The 15,726-nt window shown below is 42.8% G+C and overlaps 1 protein-coding gene across 2 annotated transcripts in view; it reads left to right on the top strand.

Annotated features, from left to right (window-relative positions):
- Window positions 1–15,726, top strand: part of AGO4 (argonaute RISC component 4) — a 74,839-nt gene that overhangs the window by 33,477 nt on the left and 25,636 nt on the right. For both annotated transcript variants that reach the window (XM_062190947.1, XM_062190948.1), the window contains exons 2-11: window positions 49–214; window positions 5,208–5,328; window positions 7,794–7,975; window positions 8,140–8,276; window positions 8,385–8,519; window positions 11,044–11,131; window positions 14,263–14,410; window positions 14,627–14,746; window positions 14,871–14,999; window positions 15,243–15,376. In XM_062190947.1, the coding sequence (XP_062046931.1) occupies window positions 49–214; window positions 5,208–5,328; window positions 7,794–7,975; window positions 8,140–8,276; window positions 8,385–8,519; window positions 11,044–11,131; window positions 14,263–14,410; window positions 14,627–14,746; window positions 14,871–14,999; window positions 15,243–15,376 (1,360 nt within the window). The remainder of the gene's footprint in view (window positions 1–48; window positions 215–5,207; window positions 5,329–7,793; window positions 7,976–8,139; window positions 8,277–8,384; window positions 8,520–11,043; window positions 11,132–14,262; window positions 14,411–14,626; window positions 14,747–14,870; window positions 15,000–15,242; window positions 15,377–15,726) is intronic.

Genomic DNA, 15,726 nt, shown 5'->3' on the forward strand with positions numbered 1-15,726 from the left:
TTATACTTCATGGCCAAATAACACAGTAAATGTCTTTTAATCTTTTAGGACCTCCCACCAGCCTATTTCAGCCACCTCGTCGTCCTGGCCTTGGTACTGTTGGAAAACCAATTCGACTGTTAGCCAATCATTTTCAGGTTCAGATTCCTAAAATAGATGTGTATCACTATGATGTGGACATTAAGCCAGAAAAACGGCCTCGCAGAGTGAACAGGTAAGGATCAGAAAGAATAGGCCTCTGTATATTTGAGTGAGCATGATTTCTATCATATTGTTCTCTAAATTATGTCAACACACAGGCTTTATTTTTACCCAAGATGGTGAGTTTTTTAATAGCAAGTCTGTGGTCTGGTACTTGGTTATCCTCCTTGGTTATTCCAGCAGAGTGGTGGGTGTATCATTTATTCTGATACAATTGAGTGTCATATGTAACCATAATTAGCAAATGCATACTGAATGAAAGAGAAAGGTCACTCTCAGGAACAAAGAGGAACAGAAATGTGTAAGAATAGGTGAGGACATTAGTATCTATAGGACGTAGAACTATCTGGAAATTCAAATTTTATTAAATGTTGATATTGAACATGAGAAGTATGTAAGTGTGAAGACAGAAGGATCATCTTGAAATATTGAAAAAATTGCTCAGAGGAAAGTTCTACTCCTTTCTAGCACTATCCAAGAGGGGTACTGATGAGATGCTGTGAGTTTTGTCGGCTGTATAGCAAGAATTTGCCAGATGTGAAGACAGCCCTGTAGTAAATATTCTAGCAGTGTGCACCCACTTTGATTTTCTCCCTTTCCATGCTGTGATATTCAAACAGTCTTTGCCTTAACATTCTTGTTCTTGCTAATAAGTAAAATATCATGTGCTGCTTGAATTTTTTCTCATCACAGGTAGTCACAGCATTTTCTATAGCATTTACTCTGGTAACAGGGGCTTCAAATACACATGTGATATGACTTACTTAGATTTTTAATGGATTGTTTGGGTCCTAAGTTGAAAATGGACCCTACGGACTGGCACTGTGGCATAGTAGGTTAAGCTGCCTCCTGCAATGCTGGTATCCCATATGGGTGCCAATTTGTATCTTGATTGCTCCATTTCTAATCTAGCTCCCTGCTAATGTGCCTGGGAAAGCAGCAGAGGATGGACCAATAGCTTAGGCCCCTGGTGGGAGACCTGGATGAAGCTCCTGGCTCCTGGCTTCAGCCTGGCCCAGCCCTGGCCATTGTGGCCATTTGGGAAGTGAACCAGTGGATGGAAGATATATCTGTGTGTGTGTGTGTGTATGTGTCTGTCTGTCTGTCTGGTTTCTTTCTTTCTCTCTCCCTTCCTTCCTTCCTTCCATCTTTCCTTTCTTTCTTTCTTTCTTCTCCTCCCTCCCTCCCTCCCTCCCTTCCTTCTTTCCTTCCTTCCTTCTTTCTCCATAACTCTGCCTTTCAAATAAAATAAATCTTTAAAAAAAGAACAGAAATTAGGGCCAGCGCCGTGGCTCAACAGGCTAATCCTCCGCCTTGCAGTGCCGGCACACCAGGTTCTAGTCCTGGTTGGGGCGCCGGATTCTGTCCCGGTTGCCCCTCTTCCAGGCCAGCTCTCTGCTATGGCCAGGGAGTGCAGTGGAGGATGGCCCAAGTGCTTGGGCCCTGCACCCGCATGGGAGACCAGGATAAGCACCTGGCTCCTGCCTTCGGATCAATGCGGTGCGCCGGCCATAGTGGCCACTGGAGGGTGAACCAATGGCAAAGGAAGACCTTTCTCTCTGTCTCTCTCTCTCTCTCTCACTGTTCACTCTGCCTGTCAAAAAGAAAAAAAAAAGAAAGAAAGAAAGAAATTAGACCCGAATGGCTAAGTATAAAAAGCAGCAAAACAAATTACAAGACACTTATAATGGTTCAGGTGAAGAATAATGGTGGCTCAGACTTGGACAGTGTAGTTGATAGTAATGAGAAATGATCAGATCCTGTAAGTATTTTGAAGGTAACATCAATAAGATTTGCTGATAGATTGAAAATGGGGTGTTAATGAAAGAAGTAAGTCGTGAATAATTCCAGGGTTTTTTTTACTGGGCAAATGGAAAAAAAGAGTTGCCACTTATCATATGGGGAAAACAATAAGAGAAGCCAACAAGGGTGATCAATGTCCAAGCATTTTAGATATGTTAAGGTTAGGATGTTTATTAGACATGCTGGTGGAGAAACTGAGCAGGAAGTTGAATATATGAGCTTGGATCAGGTGAAAGGTCCACATGTATGGGTGTTTGAGCCATGAGACTGGATAAAAACCTAGGTGGGAAGTGGGTGTGGTTGGAGAAATTAATACTGAAGACTGAGTTCTGAGGTTCTCCGATGCTTAAAGATTAAGGATAGGAGGAAGCAAAGAGACTAGTTAGGAGAGGACAAAGGAACAAGAGGAAACCAGGAAAGAGTGGTGCCCTGGAAGCAAAGGAAGATATTTTACATTCAAAGACTGAATTTTCTGGGGCCGGCGCCATGGCTCAGTTGGCTAATCCTCCGCCTGCGGCACTGACATCCCATATGGGTGCCAGTTCTAGTCTCAGTTGCTCCTCTTCCAGTGCAGCTCTCTGCTGTGGCCCAGGAAGGCGGTGGAGGATGGTTCAAGCGCTTGGGTGCCTGCACCTGTATGGGAGACCAGGCAGAAGCACCTGGCTCCTGGCTTCAGATCGGCATAGCTCCGGCCGTAGCAGCCATTTGGGGGATGAACCAACAGAAGGAAGACCTTTCTCTCTGTCTCTCTCTCTCACTGGCTGACTCTATCTGTCAAAAAAAAAAAAAAAAAAAAAAGAAAAGAAAAGAAAGAAAGAAAGAAAAAGACTGAATTCTCTGATGTTCAAGGAGCATTGAATTTAGCAATGTGGAGCTAATTGAGGACCTTGATAAGGGTAATTTAGGTGGGTAAAAGCCTTGTTTGAGAAAATTGAAAAGGGGAATAGTAATTAATGACAATTTTTTCAGTGGGTTTTGATCCAAAGAGGAGCAAAGAAATGAGGAAGAAGTAAAGTGAAGAAAGTTTCGTTTTAGGGGTTCCCATTGTGGTTTAGCAGGTTAAGTCACCACTTGGGATGCCAGATGCCATATCGGAGTAACTGGTTTGGGTCTCGGCTACTCAGTGCTTCTGATCCAGCTTCCTGTTAATGCACATCCTGGAGGCAGCAGGTGATGGCTCAAAGACGTGGGCCCCTGCCACCAATGTAGGAGACCTGGGTGGAGTTCCTGAGGTTGGCCTGGCCTAGCTGTAGATATTTCAGGCATTTGGGAAATGACCCAGTGGATGGAAGATATCTTCCACTTCCCCCCACCCCATCGCTCTGCCTTTCAAATAAATAAATACATCTTTAAAAGATAAGAATGTTTAATTTTTTAAGATGAGAGAAATGATAGCATTTTTGTGTGCTAAAGAGAATGCTTCATTAAGGAGGAAATATTTGATGACTTAAAAGAAAGAGTTCTTTTAAAATAAATATTATAATATTTTAAAATGTAATTTTATTTATTTGAAGGGCAGAGAGATAGACAGAGCTCTTTCATCTGCTGGTTCACTCCTCAAATGCCTGCAAAAATCATGGACCAGGCCAGCTAAAGCCAGGAGCTGAGAACTTAGTCCTGGTCTCTCATGTGGATGGCAGGGACCCAAGTACTCAAGCCACCACCTGTCTCAGGGTGCACAGTAGCAGGTAGCTGGAATGAGAAGCAGGATTGGGAGTCAAACTCAGGCATTTTGCTATGGATATACTTGTTCCAAATAGTATCTTATCCCCTGTGTCAAACACCAGTCCCTATTGTCATAATTTTACCATGAGGAAAGATTAAGTTGTCCAAGGTCAAGCAGTTCTGCTGCTTCATCATTGTGTGACCAGGGGACAGATCCTGGCTCATTCTGAATTTTTCTTTTTTCCTGTAATCTTTCTTCTTTATCTTACAAGGTTATTGTGAAAATTAAATGAGAATGAAGGCAAAAAATATCTCTTTACTGTAAAACTCTTTATAATCATAACCTTTTCTAGTATTAAAATACATAGTCTTAAGTAAGCTTTTTTTCAGTTACATAACTTGGTATATAAATAAGTGTGGTATATAAAGCTTCCCCACAGCTTTCATTTGTAATAATATTAATGCATTAACTAGCTATATATTTTGGCTCTCAAGAGGTAGTCCCCACATGGAAGTCACTAATGTTGGTGAGACCAAACCCAACTTCATTGACTCTCACATTCAAAAATCTCAGAAACCCATACATGACCATATTTTAAACTGTGTCCTTGAGGTCGCATTTATTTCAGGGCCTGCATACAGTGTGAGCTGGCATAAATGCAAGAACACTGAAGTAAAGCTATACATTATTGAGAGAAAGACTTTCATCTTAAAAACAAAGGAACTGTGGCCAGCATTGTGGTGCAGTGGGTTAATCCCCTGCTTGCTACCCTGGCATCCACTGGTTCACTCCCCAAATGCCTTTATCAGCCTGGTGGGTCAGTTTAAAGCCAAGAGTCCAGAACTCCATCTAGGTCTGCCATGTAGGTAGCAGGAGCATATCATTTGGGCCATCATCCACTGCTTTCCTGGGCTTATTAGCAGGGAGCTGGATTGGAAATGAAGCATCCAGGAGTTGAACCAGCACTCCAACATGGGATGCTGGCATCATAAGCAACAACTTAACCTGGTGCACCACAACATCAGTCCCTGTTGCTATCTTTCTTGGGATAACATTTTTATTTACTTGAAAGGCAGCGCGAGAAAGAGAGAGAGAGAGAGAGAGAGAGAGAGAGAGAGTTAGTTAGTTCTCTTATCTGCACATTCACTCCCCAAATGCCTGCAGTGATCAGGACTGGGCTGGACTGAAGCCAGGAGCTGGAAACTTAATCCAGGTCTCCTATGTGGGTGGCAGGAACTCAGTTACTGTAACCATGACTGCTGCCTCCCAGAATCTGCATTAGTAGGAAACTGGAGTCGGGAGCTGGAGCCTGGTAGCTTGATGAGAGATGCAGGCTAGCCAAATCCATTTATCTGCTAGCCAAAATACCTGCCCCAAGTTAACTATTTTTTAAATTACTTGAATCAATTGTAACTTTAGTTCTTATTTTTTCCAAGTAGCATTGGACTGAATTTAGATGATTAAGATAACTGTGATTCTGTCTTGACTGTTGAGTCATTTCTGGAAGCTAACTGCCACCATCTCCATTACTGTTAAGGGAGGTAGTAGATACAATGGTGCGGCACTTCAAGATGCAGATATTTGGTGACCGGCAGCCTGGCTATGATGGCAAAAGAAACATGTACACAGCACATCCCCTGCCAATTGGACGGGACAGGGTAAGTGTGGACAGCAAGAAGTACTTAGGTCGTTAGTTGCGGAAATGTTGCCCTTTCTAATTACACTGCAGTTCTTAGAGTTATTGTCATTGGATGATGGACTTGTTATTCTAGCTGTAGTCTCTTGTCTCTTAGTTGATTGATCCTTGAACTTGAGCATCTCACAAGCATTAGAATTTAGGCCGATTATGTCATCTTCACATATATTCCAAATTTCTCATGTAACCAATGGCCTTTAGCAAAGTATTACCTGAATCTGAACAAAGGAGTTTTTATAATTGTAGAAAATTGTACAATGCCCACTTATGAAAATGGATTCATGGAACGATACTTTTTAAGCATTTATTTTAAAATTTAGAAAAGAAGTATGTGAATAAATGCCCTTATCAACTTATTCAGATGATTTAGAAATGCTGAGCTTTCTTGCTTCTCCCACTTGTCTACTCCCTCAACTCCATTTTCCTTTTCAGAAGAAGCTACTATAATAATTTGGTATATGTAATTTTAGATATATGTATTAGCTTTTCATGAATATGTTTACATTTTTTTGCATGTCATTCTATGATTTTTTTCATTAAATAATATGTCTTGGAGATCTCTTTTTTTTTTTTTTTTTTTACTTTTTGACAGGCAGAGTGGACAGTGAGAGAGAGAGACAGGGAGAAAGGTCTTCCTTTGCTGTTGGTTCACTCTCCAATGGCTGCCGCGGCTGGCGCGCTGCAGCCGGCACACCGCGCTGTTCCGAAGGCAGGAGCCAGTTGCTTCTCCTGGTCTCCCATGGGGTGCAGGACCCAAGCACTTGGGCCATCCTCCACTGCACTCCCTGGCCACAGCAGAGAGCTGGCCTGGAAGAGGGGCAACCGGGATAGAATCCGGCGCCCCGACCAGGACTAGAACCCGGTGTGCCAGCGCCGCAAGGCTGAGGATTAGCCTGTTGAACCACGGCACCGGCCAATCTCTTCACTTTTTAAAAGATATTTATTTATTTATTTATTTATTTGAAAGGTGGAGTGACAGAGAGAGATCTTCCATCTGCTGGTTTACTTCTGAAATGGCTGCAACAGCCAGGTCTGGCCCAAGCTAAAACCTGGAGACAGGAACTTCATCCTGGTCTCCCACTTGGGTGGCAGGGGCCCAAACGCTTGAGCATCTTCTGCTGCCTTGACAGCAGGAAGCTGGACTGGAAGCAGAGCAGCCAAGACTCAAACTGGTACTCCCACAAGGGATGCCACCAGCATTACAAATGGCAGCTTAACCTGCTATGTTATAATGCTGGCACCTATCTGTTCATTTTTATATACATACATCTGCTTTATGTTTTTCAAATTCAAATTTCTTATGGTGGTAAAATATAGTTAACATAGAAGTTCAAGTATACAATTCAGTGGCATTAAGAATATTCACATTGGTATGCAGTAAGCACTACTCTCCATCCTCATAACTTTTCTGTCATCCCAATCAGAAACTCTGTACTAATTAAACAATAACTCCTTGTTCTCTACTGCTCCTAGTCCTGTAACCCCTTCTTTCTGTCTTTATGAAATTGGCCATTCTAGGTACCTCATGCAAGTAGAATAATACAATATTTGTCCTTTTTTAGAAAAAAAATATTTATTTTGAAAGAATTAGAGAGAGAGAAGGAGATGCAGAAAGAGAGAGAGAGAGATCAGTCTTCCATCTGTTGGTTCACTGGGCCAATCTGAAACCAGGAGCCAGGAGTTTCATCTGGGTCTCCCATGTGGCTGGCAGGGGCCTAAACACTTGGGTCATCTGCTGCTGCTTTTCCCAAGCCGTTAGCAGGCAACTGGATTAGAAGTGGAGCAGGTGGGACACAAACCATTGCCCATATGAGATGCCAGAGCTCTGGTGGTGGCTTTACCTGCTACACCACAATGCCGCCCCCAGTATTTGTCCTTTTAATCTGGCTTCTTAGTTTAGCATGATGTTTTCAAGGTTCATCCATGTTGTAGCATCTGGCTTATTTTTAGACTATTATGTAATATTCCACATTAAATTATTCCCATGTTGATATATGCTTATGTTATTTCCAGTCTTTTTTTTTTTTTTTTTTTACTTGACAGGTAGAGTTATAGACAGTGAGAGAGAGACAGAGAGAAAGGTCTTCCTTCTGTTGGTTCACTCACCTAATGGCTGCTATGGCTGGCACTGCGCCAATCAGAAGCTAGGAGCCGGGTGTCTCTTCCCGGTCTCCCATTCAGGTGCAGGCACCCAAGCACTTGGGCCATCCTCCACTGCCCTCTTGGGCCACAGCAGAGCTGGACTGGAAGGGGAGTAACCGGGACTAGAACCCAGGGTGCCGGTGCCACAGGCGGAGGATTAGCCAAGTGAGCCATGGCATCAGCTTCCAGTCTTTTATAATTAAAATAAATATCCTATGCATTTAACATTTGAAATGTTCTTGAGATCTTTGTAAATGTACCTGTTTGTGTATATTTTTTCCTTAGGTTGACATGGAGGTGACCCTTCCAGGTGAGGGTAAAGACCAAACCTTTAAAGTGTCTGTTCAGTGGGTGTCAGTTGTGAGCCTTCAGTTGCTTTTAGAAGCTTTGGCTGGGCACTTGAGTGAAGTCCCCGATGACTCAGTACAAGCACTTGATGTTATCACAAGACACCTTCCCTCCATGAGGTTAGTACCTTGGTTTGGATCCTTTCCCACGAATGTCAGACAGTTTTGGTAGATTGGAGCCATTGAAGGGTTTCTACATAAGTCATTGTTCAAACGAGTTCAGTTCACAAAACTGAGAGTGGAACAAAAGCTCTTTCACAATGTAACAACTCTTCCTTCTTCAGGTACACTCCAGTGGGCCGTTCCTTTTTCTCACCTCCTGAAGGTTACTATCACCCTCTGGGAGGGGGCAGAGAGGTCTGGTTTGGCTTTCATCAGTCCGTGAGACCTGCCATGTGGAATATGATGCTCAACATTGATGGTAGGATGGGATTTTCTTTCTTCACCAAATCCATGGCTGGATTTGTTTGTTTGTTTTGGGCCCTTCTCTTTTTTCCTGAACTAAGTATCCTTTCTTTCTGTTTGTTAGTCTCTGCAACTGCTTTCTACCGGGCTCAGCCCATCATTGAATTCATGTGTGAGGTTTTAGACATACAGAACATCAATGAGCAGACCAAACCTTTGACAGACTCCCAACGTGTCAAGTTTACCAAAGAGATCAGAGGTAGGTATTTGCATCAATGTACTTGTGCAGAGACAGCTCAGCAGGACTCAAGTAGCCTGGGCTTTGGGGTCAAACAGACCTGGGCTTCCAGTCCAGCCCAGCCAGTTCTATCAGTGGGACCTTGAGCAAGTTCCTTAACTACCGTGTGCCTTAGTTTACTCATCTCTAAGATAAAGATAATAATATATATCATGTAGAGTTACCATGAGAATTCATTGCAATTAATCTTATAAAACTTTCTAATACATTACCTGCCATGTATCAAGCACTCAGTAAATGGTACCTTTACCTACTTTTAAACTTTCTTTGTGATAAAATAACACAAGACAAGTGTTTGGGACAGCAGTTAGGACACCTGCATCCCATATCAAAGTGCCTGGCTTGAGTCCTGACTCTGCTTCCAATACAGCGTCTTGCTCATGTGCACCCTGCAAGGCAGCAGATGATGGTTCAAGTGATCGGGTCCCTGCTACCCATAAGGGAGACTAAACAGAGTTTTGGGCCCCTGGTTCCAGTGGGCATTTGAGGCATTTCAGTAGATGATGATCTCTTCTCTCTATCTCTGCCTCTAAAATAAAATGAAAATAAACAAACATAAATTTATTTACTATACTTTGGGAATTTAATTCTTTTTTTTTTAAGATTTATTTATTTGTTTGAAAGATAGAATCACAGAGAGGCAGAAGCAGAAAAAGAGAGAGAGAGTCTGCTGGTTCACTCCCCAAATGGCAGCAACAGCCAGAGCTAGGCCAATCCGAAGCCAGGAGCCAGGAGCCTCTTCCAGGTACCTCATGTGGGTGCAGGGGCCCAAGCACTTGGGCCATCTTCTACTGCTTTTCCAGGCCATAGCAGAAAGCTGGATGGGAAGTGGAGCAGCCAGGACTCGAACTGGCATCCATATGGGATGCCAGCACTGCAGGCGGCAGATTTACTCCCTATACCACAGTGCTAGCTAGCCTCTTTCTTGTTTTTAGCTGTTTTCTCTCACTAAAACATAAGCCCATGAGGTTATCTCCAGATTTGAGAATAAGCATCAGAACATAGTTGATACTTAAGAAACAATAAGTATTGGAGTAAGTTTGGCATAGTAGCTTTGGGATACTTGCATCCCATATTAGAGTGCCTTGTTCAAGTCCTGACCACTCTGCTTCTAATCCAGCTTCTTGCTAATGTGCATCCTGGGAGGCAACAGGTGATGCTTCAATTGCTTGGGTCCCTGTCGTCCATGTGGGAGACCTGGAGTAAGTTCCTGGCTCCTGACATCAGCCTGGCCCAGCCCCGGCTATTGCAGACATTTGGGGAAATTAGAAGGTCTCTCTTCCTATCTTTCTGCCTTTCAAATAAAATGGAAATAAATAAAAACTAAAAATAAATAATAAATGTTTATTGAATGAATTAACAAAGTAGATAGAACATTTTAGGTCATCTGGGTTCTAATTTATTCTGCTTAATGAGGCTCTTTGCCTACACGTGGTAATATTCTCCCCATATTCTTGCAACTTTTATCCTGTACAAGGTCATGCCTTTTTGGAGGCAACGTTATGGTTTTTTGAATGTATTTTTTTGAGAGACAGAGTCAGACAAATAGATGGAGAACTCATCTGCTGACCCACTTTCCAAATGCCTACAACAGCCAGAACTGGGCCAGGGCCAAAGCCGGGAGCTCAATCCACATGGTTGCAAGAATCCAACCACTTGAGTCATCACCACTGCCTCCCAGGATCCTCATTAGCAGGAAGCTGGAATCAAGAGCTCCAGTGTCCCCACAGGAATCATAATTGGTATCTTAACCACTAAGGCTAAACATTTGCCCCCAAAGATAACATTTTTTTAAAGATGTATTTATTTGAAAAGTAGAGATACAAAGAGAGAGGGAGAGAAAGATCTTCTATCCACTGGTTCATTCCCCAAATGGCTGCAATGGCTGGGCATGGCCAGGCCAAAGCCAGGAGCCAAGAGCTTCTTCTGGGTCTCCCACATGGATGCAAGGGCCCAAGTACTTGGGCCATCTGCTTTTTTCCATTAGCAGGGAACTGGATCAGAAGTGGAGCAGTGGGACTTGAAATAGCGCCCACATGGGATGCTGGCACTGCAGGCAGAAGCTTAACTTTCTACACCACAATGCCAGCTCCCAAAGATAACATTTTTAAAAAATTTATTTATTTATTTGAAAGGCAGAGTTACAGAGTGGCAGAGGTAGAGAGAGACAGAGAGGTCTTCCATCTGCTGGTTTATTCCCCAAATGGCTGTAACGGATGGCTGTGCCGATCCGAAGCCAGGAGTTCTTCACGGTCTCTCACATGGAGGCAGGGGCCCAAGGACTTGGGCCATCTTCTACTGCTTTCCCAGACAGCTGGATTGTAAGTGGAACAGCCTGGACTCAGAACATATGGGATGCTGGTACTGCAGGCAGAAGCTTTACCTGCTACGCCACAGCACCAGCCCCAAAAGATAACATTTGAATCTATTCTCCTACTCTGCTTTTAATTAATATTGATGTTTTGTTTTGTTTTTTAAATGTCAGGTCTCAAGGTTGAAGTGACCCATTGTGGACAGATGAAACGAAAATATCGAGTTTGTAATGTGACCAGAAGGCCAGCCAGTCATCAAACGTATGTTAACCACATCTAAAATAGCACAATTACATGTGACAAGTTAATATCCCCTGTTATAATTTCAAGATTACCAGAATCTTTGCTTTTAACAGCAAAGCTTTAAGAAATGTTTTAAATTTTTTTGATGGAGCTATTTATAAAAAAGCTATTTATTATTTATTTAATTGCTTGTGTTTAATTCATACTCTTCCATAGAATATGTTAAATGTATACCAACTTTTATTTAATGATGCAGTCAGCATTATATGCTTATATAAGCATCATTTGTATGCTTGTACACTGTGATATTCTCAATACATGGCCTGAAGCATCTTTTTTTTTTTAAAATGTATTTATTTGAGAGGTAGAGTTACAGACAGTGAAAGGGAGAGACAGAGAGAAAGGTCTTCCTTCTGTTGGTTCACTCCCCAAATGGCTGCAACAGCCGAGCTGTACCATTCCGAAGCCAGGAGCCAGGAGCTTCCTCCAGGTCTCCCATGAAGGTGCAGGGGCCCAAGGACTTGGGCCATCCTCCACTGCTATCTGAGGCCACAGCAGAGAGCTGGATTGGAAATGGAGCAGCCGGGACCAGAACCGGCACCCATATGGGATGCCAGTGCCGCAGGCGGAGGTTTAACCTACTGTGCCACAGCGCCGGCCCCAGCATCTCAAAGACTGTCATGGGAAGATGTATATTGCTTTGTGGTTTGTTCTGTGTGTATTTTCTCCTCTCCCTTTGTAGTTAGTTGTCACTTCTAGTATTTGTTAAGAACTGCATTAGCTAATTATTTAATTTAACCCTGTCAGAATAGTTAGATATAGACGCATATAATTTTTGTTCAAAACTTTAAAGCATATAGATTTAAATGTCACAGATGGTCCTCATGCTATTGTTAATTTGTGGGGCTGTAACTGTTAAGAAAGCAAGTTTATAGTTATTAACGTGTTAAGTAGTTGAGATAACTGGTCCACCTAAAGAGCCAAAGACTCCCTTAAATCATGCTTCCATTTTGGACCAAATATTCTGGCAGAAACTAAATATCATGTTTTGTCCATATCTATGCGCATTTGTCCTCAGTTGGGGATCAGAACTTTGGAGATCTGAAAATGTGGCCTCAATAACTATATTACTCTCATTTTGCCAAAAATGTTCCTGTACAAATACAATTCCTTTGTGGGTGATTCAAAGTCCTTATTTCAATTTTTAAAAATTGGCCGGCGCTGTGGCTTAACAGGCTAATCCTCCGCCTTGCGGTGCCGGCACACCGGGTTCTAGTCCCAGTTGGGGTGCCAGATTCTATCCCGGTTGCCCCTCTTCCAGGCCAACTCTCTGCTGTGGCCCGGGAGTGCAGTGGAGGATGGCCCAAGTGCTTGGGCCCTGCACCCCATGGGAGACCAGAAGCACCTGGCTCCGGCTTCGGATCAGTGAGATGCGCCGGCCACAGCGGCCATTGGAGGGTGAACCAACGGCAAAAAGGAAGACCTTTCTCTCTGTCTCTCTCTCTCACTGTCCACTCTGCCTGTCCAAAAAAAAAAAAAAATTGTATTTGGGGGCCAGCGCTGTGGCGCAGTGGGTTAACGCCCTGGCCTGAAGCACCAGCGTCCCATATGGGTGCTGGTTCTAGTCCTGGCTGCTCCACTTACGATCCAGCTCTCTGCTGTGGCTTGGGAAAGCAGTAGACAATGGCCCAAGTCCTGCACCCACATGGGAGATCCAGAAGAAGCTCCTGGTTCCTGACTTCGGATCAGTGCAGCTCTGGCTGTCGCAGCCAACTGGGGAGTGAACCAACGGATGGAAGACCTCTCTCTCTGCCTCTACCTCTCTCTGTAACTCTGTCTTTCAAATAAATATAAATAAAAATAAATAAATAAAACTAAAAATTGTATTTGTTATTTGAGAGGCAGAGAGACACAGAGAGAGCTTACATCATCTAGTTGATTCAAGGAATGCCCGCACAAGGTCACGAAGTCTTCCCAGAAAGCCCAGAAGGCTAAATGAATATTATCCCTAATACCTGCCACCCCTGTCTTAATCGGTGGTGGAAGACGGGTCTCAGAACTGTTGTCTCCATTGGTCATTTAAGTTTAATACTAAAAGACTGGTTAATGATAACAATACATCGTAAAACTTTCAGAAGGAAAGGAGAATGTTTTGTGGACCACTTTTTTTGTGTGTTTGGCAGTTTTAAGTTATTAGTTTTTAAAATCAGTACTTTTTAGGCCGGCGCCGTGGCTCCACAGGCTAATCCTCCGCCTTGCGGCGCCGGCACACCGGGTTCTAGTCCCAGTCGGGGCACCGATCCTGTCCCGGTTGCCCCTCTTCCAGGCCAGCTCTCTGCTGTGGCCAGGGAGTGCAGTGGAGGATGGCCCAAGTCCTTGGGCCCTGCACCCCATGGGAGACCAGGAGAAGCACCTGGCTCCTGCCATCGGAACAGCGCGGTGCGCCAGCCGCAGCGCGCTACCGCGGCAGCCATTGGAGGGTGAACCAACGGCAAAAGGAAGACCTTTCTCTGTCTCTCTCTCACTGTCCACTCTGCCTGTCAAAAATAAAAAAATAATTTAAAAAAAAATCAGTACTTTTTAATGAAAACAACTTGACCAAAAATCTGTCACAGAATTTTGAGAGCAATTAAAACAAAGTTTAATGAGAAAAAGAAAGAAATACCCACAATGGCCAGGGCTGGACTGGGGCCAAAGTTGGGAGCCAGGACCTCAATCCATGTCTCCCACATGGGTGGCAGAGACCCAATTGCTTGAGCTACTACCATTGGCTCCCAGGATCTCCACTAGCAGGAAGCTGGAGTCAGGATTCAGAGATGGGCATCAGACCCAGGTACACCAGTAGGGGACACTGGCACCTTAACTGATATCTCAACCACAAAGATGAATACCCTTCCCTAAAATTCTTTCTGAAAATTATTTTCAAAAATTTTATTGAAATGTTTTTCTCATCCTACCTAGCTTCAACAAATGTGGAAAAGTTCAGTGGAATCATTGTTCTGGTTAAATATTAAAGTTACTTAATTAAAAATGCTCAAGTAGATTTTTTGTCTTTTGAGTGATCAAGGTTGAAAATATTATGTCTTTATTTACTTATTTAGAAAAAGAAGAACTTGAGGAAATTTCTAAAAAAACATTCTCTCCTTTAGTTTTCCTTTACAGCTAGAAAATGGGCAAGCTATGGAATGTACAGTAGCTCAATATTTTAAGCAAAAGTATAGTCTGCAGCTGAAATACCCGCATCTTCCCTGTCTCCAAGTGGGACAAGAGCAAAAGCATACATACTTGCCACTTGAGGTAAGGGAAACTAAATTTTCTTTTGCCAATCTCTTGAATACTTTTTTTTTTTAAGTAGAGTTCTAAACTCGCTGTAGAATTTAGTCTTAGTTTCTAAAATATTTTTGGCAGATCATTATATAACAGCGTTTCTATTTTTCTGGAAATGAAAGATACAAGGTACAGTTGGGCAAATAAGCCCGCTACACAAGCAACTTTCTTTTTGCTTCTTGGCAGGTGTGTAACATAGTGGCAGGACAGCGATGTATCAAGAAGCTCACAGACAATCAGACTTCCACGATGATCAAAGCCACAGCCAGATCTGCTCCTGACAGACAGGAAGAAATCAGTAGACTGGTCAGTAAGGCATGGGCTTCAAGATTAGCTAACTGTAAGATGAAAAAAGAGCGAAAGAACAGAAAACTCCTGATGAGACACAGTTACTCTGGTTTTTATGTATTCAGGTTTTCCTGTTCTTTAGGTGAAGAGTAACAGCATGGTAGGAGGTCCTGACCCTTACCTTAAAGAATTTGGTATCGTTGTCCACAATGAAATGACAGAGCTCACAGGCAGGGTGCTTCCAGCACCAATGCTGCAATACGGAGGCCGGGTAAGCTTTTTGTCTCATTCTGCAAGCTTTCTCCACAACTAGTCAAAACGAGAATACATGCAAGGTTTCCCCCGTTACACCACGCTGAATTTTCTCCTGTAGTTTGGCCCATTATTGTTTTTTTGTCTGCTGGCTCGTACCAAATAGAATTTTGTTTATTCCCTCATCGATACTAAAATGGCCTTAGATTGTAATGTCTTTTCTCTTTTCTTTTGTTTCTTTTTTTTGTTTTTGTTTTTTAAGAATAAAACAGTAGCCACACCCAACCAGGGTGTCTGGGACATGCGAGGAAAGCAGTTTTATGCTGGCATTGAAATTAAAGTTTGGGCAGTTGCTTGTTTTGCGCCTCAGAAACAATGTAGGGAAGATTTACTAAAGTGAGTATCTTCATATTTTCAGCTTAGTAATATCCCTTCCAGATATGAAAATCCCTTCTTTATGTGAATGTGCTGTAGACACTGGCACTCAGATCACTGACTCCCCTAGCTGTATGAAAAAGACCTTGTGTTAATAGTAAATGACAAACTTGGGAATTACATTAAGAATCTGACTCAACTTCCTTCCAGCTAGAGCAGAAAATTGTGACTAAAAAAGCCAAAGCAAAGCTGATTGATTGATTCTTGAGTTCTTAGTGAAGCTTCCTTTGGTATTAAAATGTATCTTTTCAGCTAAGATAAAAACCAGTTTATTTTTAATCATTATAATTTGCTAGGGAGCTTGTTTCCCT

This window comes from Lepus europaeus, chromosome 5, assembly GCF_033115175.1.
Source record: "Lepus europaeus isolate LE1 chromosome 5, mLepTim1.pri, whole genome shotgun sequence".
Lineage (NCBI taxonomy): Eukaryota > Metazoa > Chordata > Mammalia > Lagomorpha > Leporidae > Lepus > Lepus europaeus.